This window comes from Micromys minutus (assembly GCF_963924665.1).
Source record: "Micromys minutus genome assembly, chromosome: 7".
Classification (NCBI taxonomy): domain Eukaryota; kingdom Metazoa; phylum Chordata; class Mammalia; order Rodentia; family Muridae; genus Micromys; species Micromys minutus.
In genome coordinates, this window is record NC_137976.1 from 48681139 (window position 1) to 48707781 (window position 26643).

The 26643-nt window shown below is 38.2% G+C and overlaps 1 protein-coding gene across 1 annotated transcript in view; it reads right to left on the bottom strand.

The window, feature by feature from the left end:
* Positions 1-8365: 8365 nt before the first annotated feature.
* The window catches only part of BTLA (B and T lymphocyte associated), a 28121-nt gene continuing 9843 nt past the window's right edge, over positions 8366-26643 (bottom strand). The window contains exons 3-7 of the mRNA XM_080919363.1: positions 19153-19473; positions 16762-16797; positions 15424-15582; positions 13488-13534; positions 8366-9945 (exon numbers count right to left, since the gene is read on the bottom strand). Of these exons, the coding sequence (XP_080775489.1) occupies positions 9697-9945; positions 13488-13534; positions 15424-15582; positions 16762-16797; positions 19153-19473 (812 nt within the window). The 3' untranslated portion in view covers positions 8366-9696. The remainder of the gene's footprint in view (positions 9946-13487; positions 13535-15423; positions 15583-16761; positions 16798-19152; positions 19474-26643) is intronic.

Consider the following 26643-nt stretch of genomic DNA (forward strand, 5'->3'; position numbering starts at 1 on the left):
TCTTATGATCTGCTCTTTTCTTCCACAATAAGCTGCCAACTTTAATGCAATGCTATACACTTCTCTTGTCAATGACTCCTTTCATTCATTGATGCATCCTGCTGATAAGCAACAATTGCAAATATCACTGATCTTGCACAAGACTCAGCAAATACTCCTGTCAGCTTTAGCATACAGCTCTAAGGCACCACACTGCCCTTAGCTCTTGTGCAACTACAAAGCCAAGAACGACCAAACCCCTTTGATACTTCATAGGGTGTGGTGGTTTGAATATGCTTGGTTCCTGAGAAGTGGCACTATTGGAAAGTGTGGTCTTGTTGGAATAGGTGTGGCCTTGTGGTAGGAAGTGTGTAGGTAAGCTTTGAGGCCTCCTAGAGTTCAGGCCCAACCCACTGCCAAAGAGAGCTTCTTTCTAACTGCATGAGGATGCCAGTCTCCCCTGGTTGCCTTCAGATTAAAATGAAGAACTCTCAGCTCCTCAAGCACCACGTCTGCCTGCATACTGCTGCCATGCTTCCTGCTATGATACTGGACTAAACCTCTGAAACTGTAAGCCAGCCCCAATTAAATGTTTGCCTTATTAAGAGTTGCCTTGGTCACAGCAATAAAAACACTACCTAAGACATGAGGTCTGAAATAAGTTTGCAACTAACTCTTTAAACTTATTAATGATAGGATCATGGGCAAGTTATTTAAACATTGTGTGTCTTGGCTTTCTAACCAGTAGAATGAGCACAGTGATTCCCTATGTGGTATTGTGTCTGTGAGGCTTAAGCTGCATACATAAGTTCTTAGGATAGTGTTTGGTGTGTGCAAAAACAATAGCCAAGTGGTATCTTGTAGACAGTAGAGCGCATAATGCACAATTTTAAGCCATCGAAAGCCCTAAATAGCATCTCAAGTTAATATTCTACTATTGATCAGAATACATGTATTCTATTATTAAAGTTATTCTTCTTAAGCTTAAAAGAAGGTGCACTGAGAATTTGTAGTTAAAATAAACTTTGGAGATCATATTGATTCAAACTTTATATGGAAAACGATCCAAAGAAAATAAAAATTCTTTTGGGTTAGAAAAACAACGTAGTCTATCACAGGAGCTGTTATTTTAACCATTTCCAGTAGTTTGTGGATAGTAAGAAGGCATAAAGGGTTTTTTTGTTGTTCCTATTTGTGGTGGTTTGAATAAAAATGGCCCCCATAGGTCCATAGAGAATGTCACTACTAGGGTGTGGCCTTCTTGCAGTGGGTTTGGCTTTGTTGGAGGAAGTGCACCAGTAGGTGGCAGTCACACATAGTCTCAGTGGCTCACTATTTCTTCCTGCTGCCTGAGGATCCAGATATAGAAAGAACTCCTAGCTCCTCCAGTACCATGTCTACCTGAACAGCACCATGCTTCTCAGCATGCTGGATAATGGGCTGAACCTCTGAAACTATAAGCTAGCACTAATTAAATGTTTCCCTTTATAAGAGTTTTCATGATCACAGTGTCTCTTCATAGCAAGAAAACACAAACTACCACAATAGTTCTGTTAGTTTCTTGGGTTTTGTTTTGTTTTATTTTGTGAGACAGCAGCTTACTCCACAGCAAGGACTAGCCTCAGATTATGATTCTCTTGCTTCTGCCTTTTGAGGACTTGGATTATAGGCCTGCATCACTATTCTAGTCTCCTGAGCCTGTGCTTTTTAATCTCTGTTTACCATTTTACAAGGCTTGATAGAATTCTAGCCATTCCTGCCCAATAAAATTACCAACTACTACATAGTTTCTAAGACTTAGATAATTTCATACCATTTTCATAAATTAAAATGATAGTTATTGTTATGTAGACATTGTGTGTGTACATGTTTATGAATGTGTATATGCATGTGAAGGGCAAAGGCCAATGTCAGGTGTTTCCTGACTTACTCCTAACCTTAATTTTTGAGATGAGTTTTCTCACAAAACCTAGAGCTCAATAATTTGACTAGACTGAATAGCCAATGAGCCCTTGGGATCCCCATTCCTTTCTCCTGAGAGCAGAGAATGTGGGTATGCACTACTGTATCTCACTGCTGCTTTACATGGTACTGGGGGTCAAACTGACACCGACAATATGTGCCATACTTACAGGAGTAACTTCAGGGCCTCCTAACTGTTCAAAGTCTTCAGAACATGTGATTGAGTACTCATACATGAATGGAACATCTATAGCTCCCACTATAGCTTTCAGGGGATATCACGAAAGAGGAGAAAAAGTATAAGGGCTGAAGTGAGGAGTAAACCATTGTGCAATGCAGACTCTAGGTGCAATGTGACCATTGAAGTATTATTTTAAAAATTAGATTTCACTCTCTTTATGGAGGGGAAGGGAATATTCATTCCATAGTATAAATGTGGAGGTCAAAGGGCAAATTGTGGGAATAAATTATTTCTACTTTATGGGTCTCAGAGGTCAATCTCAGGTCATCAAGTCATGTGGCAGGTGACCCTACCCACCAAAGCATTTTGTGGGCACATATCATTTCACTCTTAAACTCACACCAATGTGAGTACCTGCTCAATACTTCCAAAAGATTAGGCCTGTCAGCATTCCACCACAAAGTAAGGAGGAGCACAGGAATTGCCTGAGGACATATAAGCAATGGGTGCCTCTGAAAAGGGAAAGTCATTTTTGTTAATGATGCAGCCACTGGTAAGGTGTCTATGCTCCTGTAAGCAACCTTCCCACCTGTGCTCTTGTTAGTAACACTGTTGAAACTCATTGGGTCACCAAAACAAACAAGGCCAAAAAAAGACATGATAGTAGTAGGGGGACTAGTTGGGGGAATAGTTAGAGAATAAATATCATTAAAATACATTATATACTTTTATCAAAATAGGACAATGGAACAACGAAGTGTGCACAATTAATATATATGCACTAATAGAAATAGAAACAACTTTACAAATTACCCCATGTCCTTAGAAATGGCTATCTCTTATTAGAATTTTCTATCTTTAGTCTAGCTAGAAAAGAAATCATAAATACTACTTCTGTGATTTCCCCCAAAGAAGTGCACTTTTAATTTTACTCCACCAAGTCATTAGTGTAACGTACTGTTCATTCTTATTATTAACTCAAAGAAGCAAGAAATCATCCTTTTAATTTCCAAGTTGCTTTACCTCAGCCACAAAATAAGATATTTGTCTGTAGCCCCCCCCCCCATGTAGGCACACCCTCCAGAAATAGGATATTTAGCTGTCTGCGAGACAGGGCTCTTGCCCCTTTGACCATGTGAACGTTGAGAAAAAACAAACAAACAAACTCTTGCATTAAAGATCAAGAAAGTATGATCCTGTCTTTTTGCCTGTGGCTGCAATCAAAGCATGTAGCCAGCTGGCATGTTTCGAAGGTCTGAAGAGTCATCTCTCTGCAGGTCAGTTCCAAAGTGAAGCAGGATTTAGAAAGGAAATCATGAACTTTTGTCTTTGGCCCTGAGCCATACTCACCGATCCATTTTATTACTGATACTAATAATTTTCCTGATCTGACTCCCCCATTTTTTATTTGGTTAAAAACCTAAAAAGATAGAGGACTGCACTGAATTTGGGTTTCTTCACAATCCTCCAGGCAGTTTTTAGAGAATGAAGATTCTCGTAAACAAAGAAACAAGCTTTACCTTCAAGGAACTTAGGGTTACATGGGGTGTCCGCATGCTCTACATCAACTTATATGACATATTAAGCTGTCAGGCTACATCCTTTATTCAGTTCCCACTCCTCTACCTTTAGGTAGTGTTGTGCAGAAATAGGATCTTGGTCTATGATGTAATCTCAGAAGCCAGCAAACCCGTAGGTGCTAGTATGTGTTCCTCCACTCAGGCAAAGCAATGCACAAAGAATGTTTACTCCTTCTGATTTCTGAACAGGACCTCATTTTGAAAATCAACATCTATAATTTGCTTTTGAGTCTGTAAGCTGATTTCTAGTACAGAACATTCAGTTCTCATATTCTCCAGTTCTTTTTCACATTTCACAAGCTTCTAAACAAATGTTTTTCTTCCTTACTTGCCATTTTTACTTTCTGGGTGGAGTGTTGAGGCTCTTCCTGTATCTACTTAAAACAGAACTTTCCAGATTAGCCTTTCCTATCAATGTACTTTGCTTCTTACTGCACTTGACTGAGAATGAGGAAAGATGGGTTCAAACATGCTAAATGAATTGCAAAATACTCCAAGTGCATACAACATAGTGCATACAACACTTTGGGGTCTTGTTCAAATTCAGATTCCTGTTTAGGTGTGAACTTGTGATTTTATATTACTAACACACTACCAAAAGTTTCTATGTACCTGACATAAAGATCTTTTGAGTAAGAGGAAAGGTGGTTTACTTTACAAATATTCAACATGTTTTAATTATAATACATGCCAAGCACTGGGTTGTGAAACTAATTAGGAATATAACAGTATTTTCCCTAAAAAAGCCCACAGTTGGGAATGGAGAAATGACTCAAGTGTTAAAAGTACCAGATCTTCTTCCAGAGGACTCAGGTTTGATTCCTAGCATCCACATAGCAGCTAACAACTGTCTGGAACTCCAGTTCTGGACAATCTGATGCCCTCTTCTGGATTCTTAAGCATGAGGCAGCAGATGGTGCGCAGACATACATACAGGTCAAACATGAAGTCCCCAGTCCAATGTGGCAGCCAACATAACAAGTAAATTCTATGATCATTATGAACATAAGAAGATGAACTGGAGATTGGGATTAGAAATTTGAAAGTATAACTCACCAAAGAAGATGCAGTGAAGGCAAATGAGCCTCTTAAAGATGGTGAGGACCACAAATTATGATGGGATGTAAGTGTAAACAGCCATAAGACCTTTCCTGTATCTGCTTAAAACAGAGCTTTCCTGATTAGTTTCTCCTATGAATGTACTTTGCTTCCTGCCACACTTGACTGACAGTGTGAAGACATGGGTTCATGGGTTCACATGAGACGCTATCACTGAACACTAGCATGATGAACATTCCAAAACATGACATCTAACGCTGACTAGGAAGTTGGTAGGAATACAAAATGCTACAGCCATCATAGTGCTTATTACAAAGTAAACGCACATCCAGGCCAGCAGTTATCTCCCTTGGCTTTCTTCCAAATGAAATGAGAGCTCATTCCTACACAAAGATTTACACACAAATGTTTGTAGCACTTCATAATTACCAAAAACTTGGAAACAACCGTAAGTTCCTTCAGAAGGAAAATGAATAAACTATAAGATGTCCCAGAAATGAAATGTTATTCATCACTGAGAATAAATAAACTATTCAGCTATGGAAAAACATAAAGAGACATGTTCCTACATCAAAGAAGCCGCTATGAAAAGGATACATAAGATATCACTCCAAATCTTCCAGAAAAGCCAAAGCAAGTGATACAATACATAGATGACCCTTTCTAGGAGTAACGAGAACAGAAGGGTTGATGATGAGGAGCATAAGACAGTGTATGGGAGGCAAAAGAGTAAGGTTATTGTTTATGTTGCCCTAACAATGTGTACAAGTGATTGAACAAGTGAAAATCCCATAAAGGCAACAACACCAAGAATATACCCAAACTAGAGACATAGGTTGGTAATGACATCTCAGCTTTGGTTCTCATTCAGCTAATATTCTCCTATCCTGCAGATTGTCAGGGTGGGAGGTATTGCAGGTAAGAATATTGCAGAAAAGAGTCTATGAAAAATGTTTATGTCTTCTTAATATTTTTCTGTTAAAAGTAATTTTAATTGTTTTAATTATTTATATATATTTTAATGAATTTTTTCATAAAATATATTCTGATCATATTTTCCCCTCCCCAAATTACTCCTCCAAGACTCTCCTTACCTACCCAATTCTTTATATCTTTAGAAAACAAAATGGAATAAAACATTTTAGAAAAGAACCTCAAGAAACAAACAAACACATACACTCACAAACACACAAACCCACTAAAAAAATCATTAACTATAATATACAAGCAAAAGACCAGTAAAGTTTAAAAAAATTCTGAAACAAAGCATTATGAGGTAAAGTCTACAAAAATGCCAGAGTTTATTTTGTACTGTTCATGGGAAAAAAATATAGAAACTCACAGCCAGATTCTAATGTATAGTGCGGGGAATCTTAAAACATTTGGTGCTAAATGGCACGTCTTCAGCAAATCCCCATCCTCAGGGCTCAAGGAACCCTGCTGAAATGGGAGGCAGAACTTTGTAAGAGGCAGAGAGGATAGAGGATAAGGAAACACGCCCCACCCTCTTTTTCCAGTTTACTTCTTTAAAAAGAAAATACTAATGTAATTCCTTTACATCTGGACCTCACCAGCTTCACCCCCCCTCCTCTCCTCCCACCCCCTCCGTCCCTCTCACCTCCCCTCATCCTCCCATTCTCCCATCCTCTCTTTCTCCTCAGAACAGGGGAGGCACCTATGGATAACAACCACCTTGACCTATCAAGTTGAACTAGGACTAGGCACATCTTCTCCTATTGCAGCTCGGGAAGACAAAATAAAGCCTTCTAGACACTGTAGAGCAGACACGTATGATCTCAGAGACTGAAGCAGCATGCACAGGAGTTCTAGGTCTGCACAAGATGAGGTTCTAGAGCTGAAAGTTGTAGACACAAGCCCCATCCTTAATCCTGAAGCTATCTCCAATTAATTACCACTCACTTTTCTCCAATGGAGTCTCACTGGATCCTCAAACTACTCTTAAGGGCAGACCCCACTCCCAGCAGTATATGACCACCAAAACATGAACTCAATGGCAACTTTGTTTGTCAGGGCATTTTTTAAAAACTTACAGGCCCTTTCTATTTATATTATGGCTGCTGGTTCTGTGTTTGCATGGGATTCCTCTCTCTCTCTCTCTTTCTCTCTCTCTCTCTCTCTCTCTCTCTCTCTCTCTCTCTCTGTGTGTGTGTGAACATATGTGTCATTGAATATATGCGTGTACCTTGTGCTTGTTTGTTCTGTCCTATTCTGGTTTGGTTCTGTCTTATTATTCTTTAAATGCCTATTGGTTTTCTAAGTAGAGACAGAAGGGGTATGGATCTGGATGGGGGAGTTGAGGAAGGGAAAACCGTAATCAGAATGTATTGTATAAAATATACTTCAATAAAAGAAAAATCCAAGAAAAGAAAATGATCAATAAATTGCCGTTTAGTCATGCGGATTCTGGAATACTTACCTTTATACCATAAATCTGGGCTTTCCTCAGCCGTGGTCAGAGAAGCTTCCAATGGTGATAGGTGTGGCCAATGCAGAGACTTACAGCAGGTCAAAGGATCAAGAACACAAGAAGGAGTGTTGTAAAATACTAGCTTCTGGCCATGACAAGAGTCTGGTCCTCATGAACTTACAGCAGCTGGGGCTACTTGTATAAGACCTATGCAAGACAGATGCCATCAATGTCCCTCATGGATGGAGAAGGGACTTATTACTGCTCCTGCCTAGGGAGCTATTGGCAGTTGATGTCTGGGGGAGGGTGGAGAAGGAATCTTCTCCAGTGCTTCAGCTACTGGAAAGTTGGCATTTCCTCAATCCCAGGTAAATTTTAACAGCTTTACTGTCTTACTGGGAGCAATTGACAATGAAAGTTCAAGGAAATCATAAATTATCTACCACCTGTGAGCTAAGTAACCATGAAAATAATACTGGAACAAATTTATTTGAGGAGATACACATATGTCCTAAGCAGGACTAAGAGCATACATGGCATGTGACTGACAAACAAGGTACAGACAGAATTGATCTTTCATTGCGGTGAAATCCCGAGCAGTGTCTTCCATTGTGAAATATATTAAGAGCATGCTTAGCAAGTGAGGATGCTTGTACGAGCATGAGGCCTGAGTTTGGGTTCTCCGTATCCTTGTCAAAAGACGGGCATGAGCAAATAGAACCCTACCAATGTGGGGGTCAGGGACCGGAGGATCCACCACTGGCTTGCTGCCTGCTAGCCTAGCTCCAGGTTTAACAAGAGACCTTCCTTTAACAGAATGAAGTGGAGAGCAATAGAAAAGGGCACCTGGCTTTCTCTTCTGGCTCCTGCATACACCACACACACACACACACACACATACACACACACACACACACACACACACACACCATACACACACATACATGCATACCCAAATATACATGCACACACAAAGTTTTTTTAAAAAAACGTATTTTAAACAGAATAGACAGAAGTATTTTTTTTTAAAGCCAGAGACAATTCTGAAAGAATTGTTTAAGTTGGCTGTTGATCTGATAAGAGAGAGAGAGTAGTACTCACTTCCCCCCCCCCCCCGCACTTCCTGTTTCTATTTTGAAACAGCTATTCTAGGGTCTTTTTTGCATAAATTCCCACAAATGCTTCTGCCTGAACAATCTTAACTAGAATTGGTTGCAACAGTATCTGAAAACATTGTTGTCCCAAATTCAGGGAACTGAAACCTGTGGTGAGCAGTAGGTGAAAAAGCTATGTAGTAAGGCCTTTTCATTTGCTGTTTGTGGATACATTCTCAACTCCCCCTTATTCATGCTTTGCCCCTTCTAACCAAACTAAAAATAAAGCTGGAATATGACTGATTGCTCTGGTCTCACTTCTGGATGTCACATCTTACATTTGCATGCTATCACACACACGCACAGGCACACCCACATATATGCATGCAGTTACATAAAGCACATTAACTCATTCGACAGCTCGTGTGTTTGCTTCAATGGCTTCCAACTCATGCCCAGTCTGCTGTATACTAAGACTATGACATTATTGAGTTTCAGGGTCTGAGAACTCAAGCTTCAAGATGATGGATAAAATTATGAGCTATTTTTAAGCAATTAGACTCAGTCTGGAAATTCAGAACACCTGAAAATCATAATCATCTTCTTGAGCAGCTGCAATGTCAGAATTTAAACCTGAATGATCTCCATACGCCATGCTTTATTACATATAATTCATCCTGATTCACTTCATAAGAATCAACAAACAGACGTTAATGAATTATGCCAAGCCCTACTGATCAACTCAATACTCCAGACTCTCCTTTCATAAATTGTTCGTTGAGTTTGCTTTCAGGTAAAGCAAAAGGTGGGTTAAAAGTTCGATCTCAATTAATAATATTTATAGCCGTGAACTCTTTTTCTATATTAGTTAAGCAGCATTGAATCACATTCATACGCATTACTCTATTTGATCCAAACACTTACACTTTGATTGCAAATGCACCCACTATATATTGATGAATCCTTTACTATGTTACTTTCTCAATCAAGCCAGGTGAAGATGAGCATCTCATTGGTGGGGATAATGAACATTGGCCCCACATCTATTTGGCATATTCTTTATCTATATCATACTAATTACCCTTTCTAATCTTTTACTGAATTGAGACCAATATAATTTTTCTTTACATTAAGAAAAATTATAAAACATTATCTATAGCTTGACATGGGAGATGGTCTTATTATGACAGACTGAGAAGATACAATCATTTTTGTATTTATGATTAGTCACATTGGACCATTCTATTTCTAGAATGTGAAGTGAGCAGATCCAAATAACATGCTTCTATTTCCCTGTAAGACACAGCACCAGCACAAGGCATCTTAATTGAGAATTCCCAGGTTGAAGGCTGACACTGAAGGTCCAGACAGAGGTATGACATGCAGTGCCCGCCGCCTGGGTCTGTGGCAGTTTTAACTTCTCACACAAATGGATGAATATTCTGTGGGTGCTTCCTGCATGTTGCTTGCCTGTCTTGGGTTCTTTCCAATAATACAGTGGTTCAGAGAAGCGTAAACAATGCCCTGGTTGTTTCTCTCCAATTGTGAGCTAATTGTTGATTCAGATTCTTTCTGCATATTGAACCAGGGATCATTTTCATAAATTCCAGTTTCTAATGTCAGTGTTTGGGAATGTCTCCTGGAACTCCCTGGAATATCAACCTATAAGAGAAAAGAGATGTATCACACAAGGCTGTGACAAAACATAGTTATTATTGGACTATGAGGGAAAGGCTACATTGTGTCATGCATATTGAGAGAGACCATTTATTGCAAGCAACATCTTTCCATGAGCTCTGCATTAGCTCCTGCTTCCTGACCTGCTTGAGTTCCAGTCCTGACTTCCTTTGGTGATAAACAGCAATGTGGAAGCATACATTGTATAAACCCTTTGCTGCCCAACTTGCTTCTTTGTCATGATGTTTGTGCAGGAATAGAAACCCTGACTAAGACAAATTGGTACCAGCTGTGGCTGGACTTGGTAATGTGTAAGAGTCACCCAGGTGGTACTGGTTTTGAAGGAATGAAGGAGTTATAAAGAACAGCTGAGGCTCAGCACTGTGAGAGGCCATGGAAGGACATTGGCAAAGGTGCAGACACAGTTGCAATTAATGCCCCAGGATCGAAGGGGTCATACAAAGGAGTTGAAGCTTGGCACCATGAAGAAAGTATATAAGAAGCTACTGGTGAAGCCTTGTTGCAGCAGAAGACAGAATGTTTTGGAGATTCCAGTACCATATGAACACAAAAGACAGCAGTGACAGTGGAAAATAGGCAGATGGGGCCTAGAATACAAGATGTGTACTATAAAGGGCAGAGCTGGAAAAGTAACCCAAGTCCTTGGAGGAGCCCAGAAGATTATGAGTGGATCCCAGACAGACATGGGATAGTTAGAGTTTGATTTTAATTTTGATTGTGACTGTGCCCTGATATTTTTCCCTCTTGAAAGAAGAAAGTATTTTAGTGGAGCCCACAGTTAAGAAACTTTGAATTGAAAAAGAGACATTGAATTTTAAAAGAGATTGGATATTTTAAAGGGATTAAAATTTTAAGATGTAAGATTTTGAAAAGACTATGGGACTCTTAAGGTTATTTAGATCTTCATATCTACATTTTCATTAAACTTTGTATTATCAAAAGGTGAAAGTTTTGGCTTTGGATTACTTGTTTATTCATTCGTTTTTGTTTTTAATGTTATGTCCAGGTTCATATGAATGTTAGGCAGGCATTTGACCACTAAGCTCCGAAGGCCAAACAGCTGATGGTTTATGCTTTATCTGGGTCATTGGAGGTCACAGTACCTACATCCAATGCTCATTCAGTGGAAAAAAATCATAGTCCAAGTCCAATGAAAACTTCAGGGATTTATAATATATTTGGCATATGGAATGTACCCAGGATGAAGTACCTAGGAAAAAGACCTGAGACCTCTCCAGGAGACCAGGAACAGGAAACATTGTGGGTCATCCAAGACATGTTATTATGTTATGAGAACTAAATTGTAAAAAGGAGACCAATTTTGAAAGAACAAAAATTCTATGAGGTTCTAAAATATTATCCTAGTTGTTATTTCTAACCAGCATACTTTTATTGGGTAGTTTATGTATTTACATTTCATATGTTATCCCCTTTCCGAGTTTCTCCTTCCATCCTTCTCCCCCTGCTTCTATGAAGATGCTGCCCTTCCCACCCACCTAATCCTGTCTCAAGACCTTGGCATTTTCCTACACTGGGGAAATGAGCCTTCACAGGAATGGTGTCAGAGACCTAAATCATATGAGCAAGAGGGAAATTTGTAGAAACTAAAGTGAATCCTGATGGTTTCTTTTCCTGTCTCTTTTCAGTTACTTATTTGCTATTCCTGGTTATAAACAGAGTGCAGATGGTAAAAATGCTGATGTTGTATTAATAGTAAGAGTTTTAACTTTCATGTGCAGAAGTTGGGGGATGTGGAACTTTTGTGGGGGTAGATGAAAACTTAAGGGTTCTTTGGAAAGTTTGAATGGTGTTTTGTTGGGGCAAACATGAAAAAATGTAAAAGACTAAGACAGACTGGTAAAGAAACATTTAGCTGAAGCAGACACAGGATAAAAGATGTTCTGCTAAAGTAAGCACATAAAAAGTCATGTAATGAAAATTGTTCACTAACAACACATACACACACACACACACACACACACACACACACACATGCCCACCTTATATTGTGTAGTTGAGCTACATTTGTAGGGACTCCATAGAAACTTACCAAAAATCTCCTGGTGGTGTGTTATAGTTCCTTGTCACTTCTGCAGACTTGGGCTGATTTGACAAGACACGTGCGGAAGCAAGACACGTGCTGAACAAAGACATGTGCTGAGACAAGACCCGTAGAAGACACACAATGTTCCAAGGGTTTAAATAGAATGTAACAGACAGTAAAGGGGCTGAGCTTGGCTTGCTTATAGAACTAGCTATGTAATACTGTGGTTCTCATGTCTTCACTGATCTTTGCTTCCCTGAAAGAGGCATAGCTGAGACCTTCTGGCATTCCTCCTGGTCTCTCCAGCCAACTTGAGCTGAGGCTGAGGCCTAGCTGTCTCTGTTAGGTAGTGTCATCAATGTTGCTAACCTGACTCTACAAAAAAGGACTGCTGGTGTGTCTGCATGGTGTTTGTGAGTGGACTGAGCTGTTGCTGTTAGCCTGTGAACTGAATTGTTAATTTCTAGACACCATTAACAGGAGTTGTTCTAAAATACCTTTTAAACAGGTCTATTTCCCCAATCTGTTCTTTCCCATTACCTCTGTTGAGTGATGGGCTAAAAGGGAGATTAAAGTATTTGAGAACTATCATTAAAAATGAGTTTAAAAATTAAAGATAGATATATGTGTGGATAACTGTGTTATGTCTGAGTGGACTTTACTATACAACCACTTTTGTCACTTAGAATAGCTGTTATCTACTTGTGGGTAAAGACTCTTTGGCAAAACTATACTTCCAAAAATATTGATGTTACAGTTCATAACAGTAGCAAAATTACAGTTATGATGTAGCAGTGAAAATAATTATATTGGGGGTCATGTTAAGGTTTGCCCTGACATGAGTAACTGAATTAAATAGTCACAGCATTAGGAAGGTTAAGAACCACTGCTCTAAAGGGAATAGTCTGAAATAAGATCAGAACTCTGAACTTTTCCGTTTTGTTAATTTTTATGTAGCATGTAGTAATTACACATAATAATGTTTTAATATGGTATACTTGTACAATGCAGATTTGTTTATGTTTATCTTCTAGTGTGCTCTCTTGTTCCCTTCACAACTCTCCCCAACCTTTCCTCTTCCCAACTAATTCCCATTCTATTTTGATGGATGTTTCCCTAATGGATTTCATTTTGGTTACTTACAGTAGTATAGGTGAGGGTTTATTTACTGTGACTACACTGGAAATAGCTCTCAATCCCCATGAGTTATTAACTGCCCTGTTGGTTTCTCCTTATTCCATAACAAGATGTTTATGGCCCTATCTAATACAAGTATTATGCAGGCAATCAGAGCTGATGTAAAAATTCTTGTGTGTGTGTGTGTCTGTGTATGTGTGTGTGTGTGTGTGTGTGTGTGTGTGTGTGTGTGTGTGTGTGTGTGTGATGTCATATAAATTTGCTGGAAAAATACATGTGGTATAATATAAAAATGTGTTTGCCTTAACAGATATTTTAAACATACCAAGTTATTTTTCCTTCCTGTTAAGTCAGGAGGCTTCTTTTCTTTCCCTGAAAAATTGGGGGGAGAAAAAAAGTAATCAAAATGTGTTAAGAAAGCAAGGTGAACTATCTACCTCCTATGCCAACCACAGAGCATGTCAGAAGTCACACTCTTAGCTCTTCCTTGCAAACTGTTTTGGCTAGCATGTAACACATGCATCTCAGTGTGTGTACATACACATGCCCACTTCACATCACAGTTTTCATATCCAAGAGGAAGGAGTGGAACCTAGTTTTGTTTTGGTTTGGTTTGTTTTTTTGTGCTCGCTGCATATTTCACGATAAACCAATGCTAAAAGTGCTTCTGTTGGCTCTGCAATATATGAGACATATATCCTTTTCCCCCAAGTCTCAGGTGATACTGAGGAAAGACTGTAAGAGCCAGAGGTTGAAGAAAACTGGAGGAAAAACTATCTTCTGGATATGACTACACTGCTGTACCAATTAACTCCCAGCACCTGTTACTTCTTGTAAGATTAAGCCAGCCAGTAACCTAGAACATAAGCTCTGTAACCCTTATCTGATGACAGATGATGTCTCCTAGGGAACAGAAAGTTGGTTTTTTTAAGTGTATAATCTCTGGTACTATAAATTCAATCTCCCAATAAATCTCCTCAACCATATGCACATGAGCAATACAAATTGAACTCAGCAGATTATAATATATTTTAAAAGAATATGCAATTGGGGAGGGGGCATATGAGATTCAGGAGGGATTAGAGAAAATGAGCAGGGTGAGTAATATCAAAATACACTGTATGCATGAATGGAGTTCTCAACAAGTAAAACATAAAAATTTCACAAGTGTTCCTGTCACATACATGCTCCCAGTTTCCTTTGGATATGATGGCCCATAAAGATTATCTCAGTTTCTTGTTTGACATCCAGAGAGAGGTTCTAGCAGCCCTAGAATATATGAAGCTACAGAAACACCATGGAAGGAGCTTTATGGTTACAGATGCAGAGGGAAATTCCTTAGACCTATAAGACAGCTCTGGGATCCAGAAAAACTTAGCTCTAGGGGCCAGAAGCACTTTGGGTCAGACAAAGCCTTTTCTTGTAATAGTCAAATAAGGGTTGCTTTGTCTGGCTCAGTTTCTATAACTGCATTGTGTCTGGTATTGTAGAAAAGGGGAGGGGAAATGGAGAAGCACAGGAAAGTCGAGAACACAGATGGACCAGATTCACATGCCTCTCTTGCTGGTTTAACTGCTCAGTGATGACAAAGAAGACATGACTACAAAAGGAAAATCCAACTGTTTTCAAAATATCACATCTCTGACCATACGCTTAGAGGGGCTACCAGGAAGTAGGGCAACATTTGAATTATAAATAAATAAAAATTATATCACATCTCTCATTACAGACAAGTCACATTCCCAAAGGTGGTGCTATTGAGTAAAAATATGACTCAATCATGTATTTATGATAGCAATAGAAACTACGTACATGTAAGACTTTCTTCTGGGGACATTAATTCTTTATTTAAATAGTGTGTATAACATTGGAATCATGAGGCATAGCTGTGGAAAGGGCTCAAACCAAATAACTCAAATTAGACATGTTGTTTCAAGAGAGTACTTCAGCCTGTACTTTGACTTGGATAAAATTTAGGTGAACACCTTCTTGTACAGTTAAGATTGATGTGTATGGAATGAGAAAGTTCCAGCCTGGAGTATGCTTAGCCATAACCCTAGGTTAGCACTGTGGTGTGGTGAGTATGCTTCCCCACACTTAGTGAGAGCCTAAATCCATCCACTGTGTTTTCTACCAGAAGCCAGTTGTTCCCTAGGAATTCTTATCCAGAAAGAAAACAATAACCAGTTAAAAATCTATTGAACCTAGAAAGAAGAACCCCAAATGTGTGACACATGGGGCAAAGGAAGATTGCAACCCACCTTGGGTTCTTTTCAGAAAGCAATGCAGGCAGGTGCAGGCAAGGAGCAGAAGCAATGCCCCCAAAGGAAGCAAGGGGTAAAGCAGCCAGGTCCTGCCTGGTCTCTCTTCCATGGAGAATGATCCTGAGGTATTGGTGACTTCTGGGATGTCAGATGCTGCTGAACACAGTTAAAAAGTCTGAGAAACATTAGAGTTGGCAACATCCCTTGTATTGTTGTGATTTTAATGATGGAATGTGCAGGCTAAGCCCTAATTTCTTTTTTTGGTGGTCCCAGGACCTTCAACCTCCTATTTCTAATCTTTTGTGACCTCACATTATTCTTGGATGAGTCATTTGAAGAAAGATCTCCATGACAGTTCTAACAAACTACACTGCCAGGCCATTTCGTTTATATATTTATTTCAGTACCTCAGGAAGCCATTTTCTTTATATCATTTTATAACTTGAGAGGAATGTTATGGCTCCAAAAATTGCCCCAAATCAGATAGCTTAGGATGATGGTTAGGACTCACAGCAGACAGCTTTCTGATGCTGTACTTTTGCTTCCTTGCATAAGTTATTACCTCCAAACAATAAATACTTTCATTTCTACCAAGGATGCTTTGCTTGACATCTAGGCAGAGCTCATTTCAGCCTGTCAGTGTTAACAGACACTGAGCTGCTGTGTGATCAAGGTTGGCTGAAGCTTAGTCTTTTATCCACAACTCAGTGAATAAAAGATAGTGGGGTTTGTTTTCAATGAGATAAAACAAACTGGAATGCATAACGCAGGCTACTGAAGTTTTTGTCAACCAGAAAATTTCTCATCCCTAGAAATGTGGTAGTTTTTAGAGCCATTTCTGGTATTACAAGGTGATGATCTACATCTAGTGAAGGGAGCCCAGGGGCTTGATAGACACCTCGACTCACACAGGATACCCTCCACTACCATAGCACAGAAATCAAACAATTCAACTATCTATGAATTTTGTGAAACTGCTTTTAATGTGTGTGTATTCTGAGCTATGATGTAAGGTATACTTTTTCATTTGGGGTACTTGTTAACACAGTATCAAAAGCAGGGAGGTTAAGTATTGGATTTCATGAGTTACTTCCCCTTAGATCTTTTCTTTGAGCATAAAAACGATCAGGGGAAATAGGAGGAGGGAATATAGTTTAGTGATACAGAATCGTGGCAAATGTACTGCAGCTGCTCTTTAGGTTGGCAAGCAGCCAAAGGCAAACAGCTGTCTTGGGGAAGGCAGTTGAATGGCAAACAATAATCTAATAATCTAATACAAACAAACTCATTTAAGTAGACCTTATTCCCATTAATTTTGATTGATTTGATACTTACTTATTAGAGGGTGTTCTGAATAGGTTTGAGTCCTTTCTGAAATAGAAAACAAGCTGAACTATTAAAATGGCTTGAGAAAATACAAAGGCGGTACTCAAAGTACCGTATATATCAACGGTCTATAGTATAAGTGCATGGAGGGTAATCCCAGAGGCTTCCTGGAGGACTTGGGCAATAAGCTGGGCTTGAAAGGAAATGTATAGTGGTGACAGATATAAAAAATGAATATTCCAAAATGATGACAATGGTGTAGAAAGGATGGTGATAGACATGTGATAAGGTTGGGCCTGAGGAGATGGGTCAATGTGTGATCTTGAAGACCTGCATTGAATCTTCAGTACCCACCTAAGAGACAGAACAGAACCACTCCTGTTTCTAATCCAGTGCTGAAGTAGCAGTAACTGGAGCATCATGGGGCAATCACTAGCCAGTCTAACCATTCTGTTGAGTCCCAAGTTCACTGAGAGTCTTGGTCTCAAAAAAGTAAGAGGAAGAACAAGTGAGAAAGACACCAGATGTCAGCCTCTGATCTTCATATATGCCTGTGTACAGACATGTATATGTACACATGAGCAAACATGTACATAGATGAGGCAATGGAAAGTGGGCTGAGGTCCATCATAGTCTACATCCCAACTTTAGGCCAGACAAGACTACATACTGAAACCCTGTCTCAAAACACAAGCAAAGCAAAACAAAAATAAACAAAAATGTAATTGAAGGGCTATAGAGGTGGCTCAGTGGTTAAGAGCATTGTCTGCTATTCCAGAGGACCCAGGTTCAATTCCAAGAGCTCACACAAAGGTCAAAAACACCTATAACTCCAATTCCACTAAGCCCAGGCATACACATGGTACATAGACATATATTCTGGCTAAAACACTCACATTAAGAAAATAAAAATATGTAAAAAATTGATTTATCACATATAGAATTTTATTCTAGACTATCAATTCTACTATGTTGATCTCCCCACAGTATTTAATAGCTATATTTTAATAATAAGTTTTGAAATAGTGAGGCCTTCCAACTCTCTTCTTTATCATGATTATTTTGGCGACTTAGGTCTATTACTATATGATGTTAATTTTAGAACTGGCTTTTATATCTCTTTTAAAAGGTTTCAGGAGTATGAGTTAATGGAGATGATATTAGATCTTGGGGAGTGTCATCTCCAAACTGATGACAATAGAGTATTTTTACATCTTCTTTAACTTCTTTATTTGTTGATTCATGCTTTAATGGTTCTGTCTATATGTCTGTTGCTTATAAGTACCTTGTACTTTTTGATTTGTTACAAATTTAATTGTTTACTTACCTAACAACCTTTTGAGATTATCCATCACTAGCACATAGAACCCATTAATTCTTATGTGTTGACACATTTTCCTAAAACTTTGCTGAACTCATGAATTAACTCATTACTAGTTTCATGCATATTTATACATTTTTTCTAAATATAAGGTCATTCTATCCAAAATGAAAGAAACTCTTACCCCCATTCAATTTTCAGTACCTTTCATTTCTTTTTCTTGCCAAGTTTTTCTGGCTGGAGCTTCCAGCTCAGTGATGAATGGAAGTTCCCACTTTTAGGGAACCAGTCTCTCACTGGGGAGTATGATATGGGTAACAGATGTCCATAAACTGATTTTTCTTTACTCTCTTTAATTCCTGCCTTTTCATTTTTACTTGTCCATGTTTTGCTTACTTTGAGGGTCCCCAACTTACTGCCTGCCTGTCTTGTCTTCTCTACTAAAACCAACTGAAAGATTGGGGGAATGGAAGTACCTGGAAAATTCCATGAAACTCAACAAGGAATCAAATCATGAAGTTATTTGTTCTGTGAACAAACTATGAACTAGTACTATTAAAAACTGTGTACCTGTCAGAGCACCCAAACATAACTTATACAAATTCTAATCAACAACTATCAACAACATAAAAAATATTATGAAAAAAGAAAACAATACTTCTGATCTATTTTTGAACTTGTCAACATTCTAAAGGCAAAACACTCAGGAACTTCACCTGGTATGTTTACTCATGGTTTTAATCCAACCACTCACTTGGCAGGGGTAGACAAATCTTTGTGAGTTCAAGACCAACCTGGTCTACAAAGTGAGTTCCAGCACTTCAAGGGCTGTTATACAGGCAAACCCTGTCTCCCAAGAAACCAGTGACTTCCATTATTTTTCCTCTCCTGTTCTTGACCTCACAGTCCTCTCCCTTATTTTATGTGCTCATGACTGTCCTAATCTGGGAGATGTGGTGGACTCTGGATGAGGCACTAGTGTTCCAACTTCTAACTGAAGCACCTGAAGTCTGAATCACCTCTTTCACAGAAACATTTCATTTAGAAAAGCTGTAGGTGGTCTGGGGTAGATCACTTACCTGTCACTTGGATGGCTACTGCGTGGCTATTAACAACCTCAGAATTAGAGGTTGTAGAACAGCTATAGAACCCGCCATCACTGAGATGTATTGCTTGAAAATGGAGAACGAAAACTGAAACCTTAGGATTTTCTTCCCAACTGGTGTGTAGATGGGGTCCAACCTCAAGGGGTTCACAGCTTGTTCCATTGTGTTTGCACCAAGTCACATTCGGTCTATGAACACAGTACGTCACAGGACATTCGATTTTAAATTGCTCTCCTGTCCAGGCAGAGTATTTAGAATTCCTCTTAATATTAAGTTGCACCCTACACTCTTCACCTAAAACACAAAAGCAAAACTGGAATCAGTGTTCTCTCTTAGAACCACAGATACCACTCAATAATTTCTACCAAAGTTTTTCTCACACATAATTCCAAAATTTTCTTCAATTTTTTTTCTTTTTCTATACTTTACCTTCAGTGTCCCAGTGTGATACAAAGCTGGCACATAATAACTATTTGCCTTAAAAATAAATTATTTTACTTGGTGATGGTAGTGCATACCTTTAATCCCAGCACTCTGGAGGCAGAGGCAGGCAGATCTCTGAGTTAAAGGCCAGCCTGTTCTATAGAGTGAGTTCTAGGACAGGCAGAGAAACACTGCCTCAAAAAAAAAAGGAACAAATTACATTCTTTCCAAAAATATATTATTATAAATTCTGTTATTCAGATGAGGTTAAATAAGAGAATGCCCATGACTATTTGCTAATAAATAAGAAAACTGAGACTTTAAAGTCACAATGAGACCTTTACTGTGTGATTTACTAGCATTGTTTTGTTTGCATTACTTTTTAGCTAGTAATCACATTTTTGAATACCAGTATTCCAACAGTATATTAAGTGAGATAAGGAATTATTTTACTTCCCTATAATACTATAATACCTAACAATTATTAGCAACCTTATCCTACAATTTCCATCCTAAATAATCATATAGAAGTTTAGGATATAGAAGTCCAAGAGCCTTTGATGCCCTAAGAAAACGAACATGTTTAACTTCTAATAAGGACTGTAAGACTATATCCTACATCTTTTGGATACAAACCAATTACTTTAATTAAGCTAAGACCTTATCTAGATTGAAAGGAGTTAAACCTACAATATTTTAGTCAACAGCAAAATACCCTATTTCTGGCTTCAATCTACTTCTGCCTATCAGAAAAGAGGCCAGAGAAGCCTTTGTAGAGGGAGTTTCTACACATTCAAATTTGCAATCCGATATGATTGTCACCTTTAGGTTATTTGGTCAAAAGGGGACTCAACCCCTGTGTTTAGATTTACAGTCTAATGCTTACTCAGCCATTTTACCTATGTTCATAAATCGTTGACTATTTCCAACCAATCATAAAGATACTGAAACCCTATATTTACTATTTGGAGCCTGAGCAGGAACAGTAAGAACAGCATTTAGTATTTCAATCTGAGCTGAACTAGGACAGTCAGGCACACTTCTAGGTGATGACAAAATTAATAGTGTTATTGTTACCACCTACATATTTGTTATAATTTTCTTTGTAGTAATACCAATAATAATTGGAGGCTTCAGAAATTGACTTATCCCACTAATAATTAGAGCCCCCAATATAGCATTCCCACATAAATAATATAAGCTTTTGACTTTTTTCCCCATCATTCTTTCTCCTCCTCACATCACTGATAGTAGAAGCAGGAGCAGGGACAGGATGAATAGTATATCCACCCCTAGCTGGTAACTTAGCCCATGCCAGAGCATCAGTAGACCCAACAATTTTCTCTTTACATCTAGATCGTGTGTCATCTATTTTAGGGACTATCAATTTTATTACTACCATTATTGAGCTATCCAGTGATAGCTCAACATCAAACACCAATATTTGTCTTATCTGTACTATTACAGCTGTTCTCCTGCTCTTAGTATTAGCTGTTGGAATTACACCACTATTAACTGATGAAAACGTAAATACAACTTTCTTTGACCCTGCAGGAAGTGGAGACCCTATCCTTTACCCACACCTATTTTGATTCTTTGGACATGCAGAAGTCTATATCCTTATTCCTCCAGGATTTGGGATTGCCTCGCATGTAATTACTTACTACTCTGAGAAAAAATGAGCCATTCAGATACATAAGAATGAGTTATAATATCTATTGGTTTCTTAGGATTCACTGTATGAACACATCACATGTTTACAATAGGTTTAGATGTAGATACATGAACTTATGTTACATCTGCTACTATAATTATCTCAATTCCTACTGGTGTATTCATCTGACTTACAACCTTACATGGCAGCAATGTTAAATGATCACCAGCTATACTATGAGCCCTAGACTTCATTTTTCTATTTACAGCTGTAGGAATAGCTGGAACTGTACTATCTAACTCCTCACTTGACATTGTACTTCACGATACATATTATGTAGTAGCTCATTTCCACTATGTGCTATCTACAGGAGCAGTGTTTGCTATTATAGTTGGATTTATTCAGTGATTCCCACTATTCTCAGGCTATACGCTAAATGATACATGGGCTAAACCCATTTCACTATCATATTTGTATGAGTTAACATAACATTCTTCCCTCAACATTTCCTAGGCTTATCAGAAATACCTCGACGTTATTCTGATTACCCAGATGCCTACACTACATAAAATGTAGTCTCATCTATAGGATCATTTATTTCACTAACAGCTATACTCATTATAATTTTCATAATCTGAAAGGCATTCACCTCTAGACAAGAAATATTATCAGTTTCCTATTCTTCAATTAACCTAGAGTGGCGTCAGTTGTCTTCCACCTTATACATTCGAAGAACCCTCTTATATACAAGTAAGATAAGAAAGGAAGAATTCAATCCCCCTAAAAATGGTTTCAAGCCAATATCATAATTTCTATGTCTTTCTCAAAGAGATATTATTAAATTAATTACATAAGTTTGTTAAAGTTAAATTATAGACTTAAATTGATATATCTTACATGGCTTATTTCTCTCTCTTTCTTTCTTTTTAGCTTTGTTTTATTTAGAATTGAATTTTCAATGTTTTTCTTTATTCTTCTTTAATATACAACCACAGTTTCCTCTCCCTCCACCCCTTCTACTTCCACACCTCTCTCCCAGATTCATTCCTCTTCACTTTCCCTTCAGAAAGGAGCAGGTGGGTGTGGCCCATTGTTCTACCCGAGGTCACTGAGTTATTTAGCCTCCAGTTTCTGGCCATCCAGGTGAGCGATCTCATGGTACAACTAACTAACTCCTTCAAGATAGAACAATCTCAGAGCTCCCATAAGTTCTGAGATTGCCTTAGCACATCTTGCAGGCAAGACAGATTATAGGTCATTGGTTTTATGAATGGGTTGTGTCCCAATCTCGACACTGGAAACTTTGCCTGGCAATTTTTAGCAATCCTAGAGCCAACATCAAATTAAAGGGAGAGAAACATAAAGCATTCCACTAAAATCAGGAAGGAGACAAGGCTGCTCCACTCTCTTCATATCTATTAAGTATAGTACTTGAAGTTTTAGCGAGAGCAATAAGACAACTGAAGGAGATCAAAGAAATACAAATTGGAAAGGAAGAAGTGAAAGAATCATTATTTGCAGATGCTTTTCAATGACCTCAATACTGTCTTACAGTCTTTTCTGTGAATCTGTCTGAGAATAGCCACCTGCAGGATATAATACCATCACAAGGTAGGACATGCTTTGATGACAGCCTACGTTTGCACAGTTTACAAAACAGAAAGAGAAACAGCACCAGGCATCTTCAGAAATTTCTGCATACCAGACAGATATTTTGGAAATATGCCTCCTTTTGTTTAGGTGAAGCAAGCTTTTCTCCTGGAAATGTGTAACCCAGTGACTTTTAAACCTTGAATGGGTAACTGGCAAGAGTTTATAAAAATGGCTACCCAAGCCGGGAGCGGCAGCTCCTCTGTACAATACTAGTACTTAAGAGGCTGGAGCAGAAGAATTATTGCTAGTTTAGGACAACCTGAATCACATAGAAATTTTCAGGCCAACCTGTGCTATATATCAAGACACTGTCTTAAAAAGAAATACAAAGCAAACAGACAAAAAACCCAAATATAAATACAAACAACCTGTAGCATTCTAAAGCAATTTAAATTTTCTATGTCATTGAATAAGTTATGCTATCATTAACTTACAAATTATGTTTAATCATTAACTTATTATTATCCACCTTGTAACATCAATATATAAAGCAAACCTGAACCAACACACATGGAAAAAGTTTTCTTTAAGCAAAAAATTAGACAATATAAAATGACAAATTTATCTCACTTTACACATAACTCTTACAATTTCATTTTTATTTGATAATTGACCTATAATTGTGTTATATGAAAAACAAAAAGTCATAAAACTTAAAATGATGCTTAATTACACCCCTTTCTTGAGACAAACAAGTGCACAATTTGATCTACAAGCGGCTCATTGTACCAGCACGAGTCTTAAAGTATTTCAAGTTTTTTCCTCCACCTTTATGATTCTTTCCTGTGTTCTTTTGATGCTTGTTGTTTTGATTTGAATTTTTAAAACAGGGTCTCACTGTAGCTCTGGTAATCTTGGAATTCACTATATAGAGCAGGCTAACCTCTGACTCACAGAGATCCACCTGCCTCCGATGCTTTGTACTGGGATGAAAGGCATGTGCCACCATGCCTGGCTTTTTCTTGGTTGTGAACTATTCTTTTCATGCCAACAGACCTACTCTGGCTCCTTACTAACTTTCATCCTTGAGTACTTTTTCTGAAGATATTTATGAATCATGAGGTGTAATGATGCCTAAATGAGATTAAAGTCAAAGCTTCCACTACAATTGAAGAATGCCCGGGGCCTTTTTAAAAATACTTCCTAATGCTTAATAAATTCTCGCTGTAACTTTCCCAGATCTTGTCAACTCTTGCATAGAATAACTGAAATGTAATTGAATTTTCAGGAGTCAAGTGGAGACTAGGAGCCTGTAGAGAACTTGTAGCATCTCTGATTACTTATTTAAAACTAGATTGAATTCTCAAACAACTTCACTTTAGGACTTCCTAGTTGAGTTGCCTCAGATTTTCTAGAATAAACTTGAAAGCAAGTAAAAAGGTAAGTTATGAGGGCAGAGTTTTCAAAAACTTGAAGAGAAAGGGTAAGGACCCTGACCAAAAGGAAGTGCCTGACAATACAGTACCCAATGTGGTCAGATTCATGGCAAAAGGGAAGGAAGCCAGGGGTAGAAAGGCCAAGTGAAACCCTGCCTCCAAAGTCTGTTCCTCTCCCAGGTTAAGAGACCTCAGCCAGCTCACATCCTTTTTCATTTTCATGAGTGCTTCTGAACAAGGTGGTTGTGGACAAATATCTATTGTCTTCAGTGAGGTACTTACAGCCCAATTCATGAAACAGTTATGTAATAAGAAGTACTTTTTTCTAAATAAATAAATCTACTATGTACTACTCTGTTTCCCTTCAAATGTATCTAAGCTTGAAAGCAAGGTAGAGAGGAGCCTTGTATATTCGGTGTTAGAGGCTATAGGGATTGGGAATGAGCTGTGCCTTTGGGGAATTTTCCTTCGTATGGAAAAGAAACATGCATCACGATGGGAGAATGCCACTGTCCCCATGTGAAGCAGTTAGCATGGGCAGCAGGGATGCTTTCTTGGAGGCTGGGCTGCCCTTTGGTGAATGAACCAGTCTTGACCGTCAGAGCAGAGACAGGTGAGGCTCTAGAGACTGAGAAAGTGAAAAAGTAAAGAGCTTTCTGTTAGTTCAAAAGCCTCCCAGAAGATTCAGGTAACTGATAGACAGCAGGATTATAGTTTTCTTGAAGTGACACAGATCACTGGTTATTTAAGAATGAATAGAATAAGCAAAATTGGGGGACACTAAAACTTTTTCTATCCACAGAGGGAAAAAATGTAATGTCCAACTTGAGTAGACATATAAAAGATATAAAATTGGTGAACATGGGAACATTTACTTAACATAGCCATTTCCAATAATAGTGCAGTGTGCCTACTTAGAGAAGACATTCAATCTTATTGACCCTCAGTTTCTCTGTCTCCATTACCCTCCTGCTCAACCAAAGAACTGCTACCTCATGCTAATAGCACAGTTGAATATACTGCCTGTGTTTAGTATTCTGTGACTACATGCTTGAGAGGAGCTCATGAATCACATTCAGAAAAGAGGTAGTGACCAGATCTGACTACATCACTGACCAGGAACAGGATGATAGAAACATGGTGACTTCTGAGTATTCTATTCCACGGGATGAGGGTGACTGACCATCACATGAGCTGGAACAGAACTTTTTCTTGAATGTTAAAATGCATATAAGATGAACGTTTTTACATAATTAGAAATCAAGATCAATCTTTCTGTGTGCAAATAAAACTGGGTGTTTCTTATTTTTATCCTCAAAGCCTGAAATTGATAGTGGGTCAAGAATGATCCCTGAGTCAGATGTCACAGTTCTAATTTTCTATCTGAGAAACACATTGATAATTCCCTTCTGCCTGCCTCAAAATATACCAGTCAACTGTGTGATACTCAAGACACATTCAGCTACCTGTGACAACAGTGTCTTTTTAAGCAGCCACTTTCTAAAGAGGGCATAATCACAGCTCTGACTTCTCTGGCAATTCCTACTCACTTTGTCCTTGGCATCACTGTTCCTGCTGCTTTTCTTAAACATTCATATTTGATAGAAAAAAAAATTGATGTTGAATACATTGAAAACATTCACAGTAAGACAAGAAAAAAATGGCAACCACCCCCAGGATTTCATATACCAGTATATCTCTTTGTGAGCCTCTAGAAATGGAGAAGTCTTTTTAAAAGGTTTCCAAAAGCTACTTGCGTGTTTTATTCTATATGAACAATATACATAGATTCATAACCAGGTAGAGTATATCAAATGTGAAATCTGGGATGCATTATTTTGAGCAACTACTATCTCCATATGAAAAATACACTTTCAGAAATCACAATAGGAGACAAACAATAAAATGGCCAGAAGTACTAAAATAAATTCAACAAACAAAATTGTTTTAGGAATATGTGTTATCCCAGAGAATATATGGACATTGGCCTAAATCAAACTCTAGTGTCCCTGAACACTGTAAGACTACTCAGTACAAAGTGAGTAGAAGAAGTTGAATTCACATGTGCTCAGGGCCAGCTCTACAGTTTGGGTAGGTCTATGAGTTAATTTTCTTGTAGAATAAAATTTCTGAGGATGATAAACATTATAGACATATTAATTTACAAATTACATGCATATTATTAAAACTCAAGATAACATATTAATTAGTTAGAACTTAAGCCAAAAATATTTTGGGGGTAATGTTTTAGCATGGACATAGTTCAGAACTTCTAATACACGGTGATAGTCAAGAGTAGATAGTATGAATACTGTGCCTTCTTAGTGTCAACACTCCAAAGATGTAGACATCTCACTG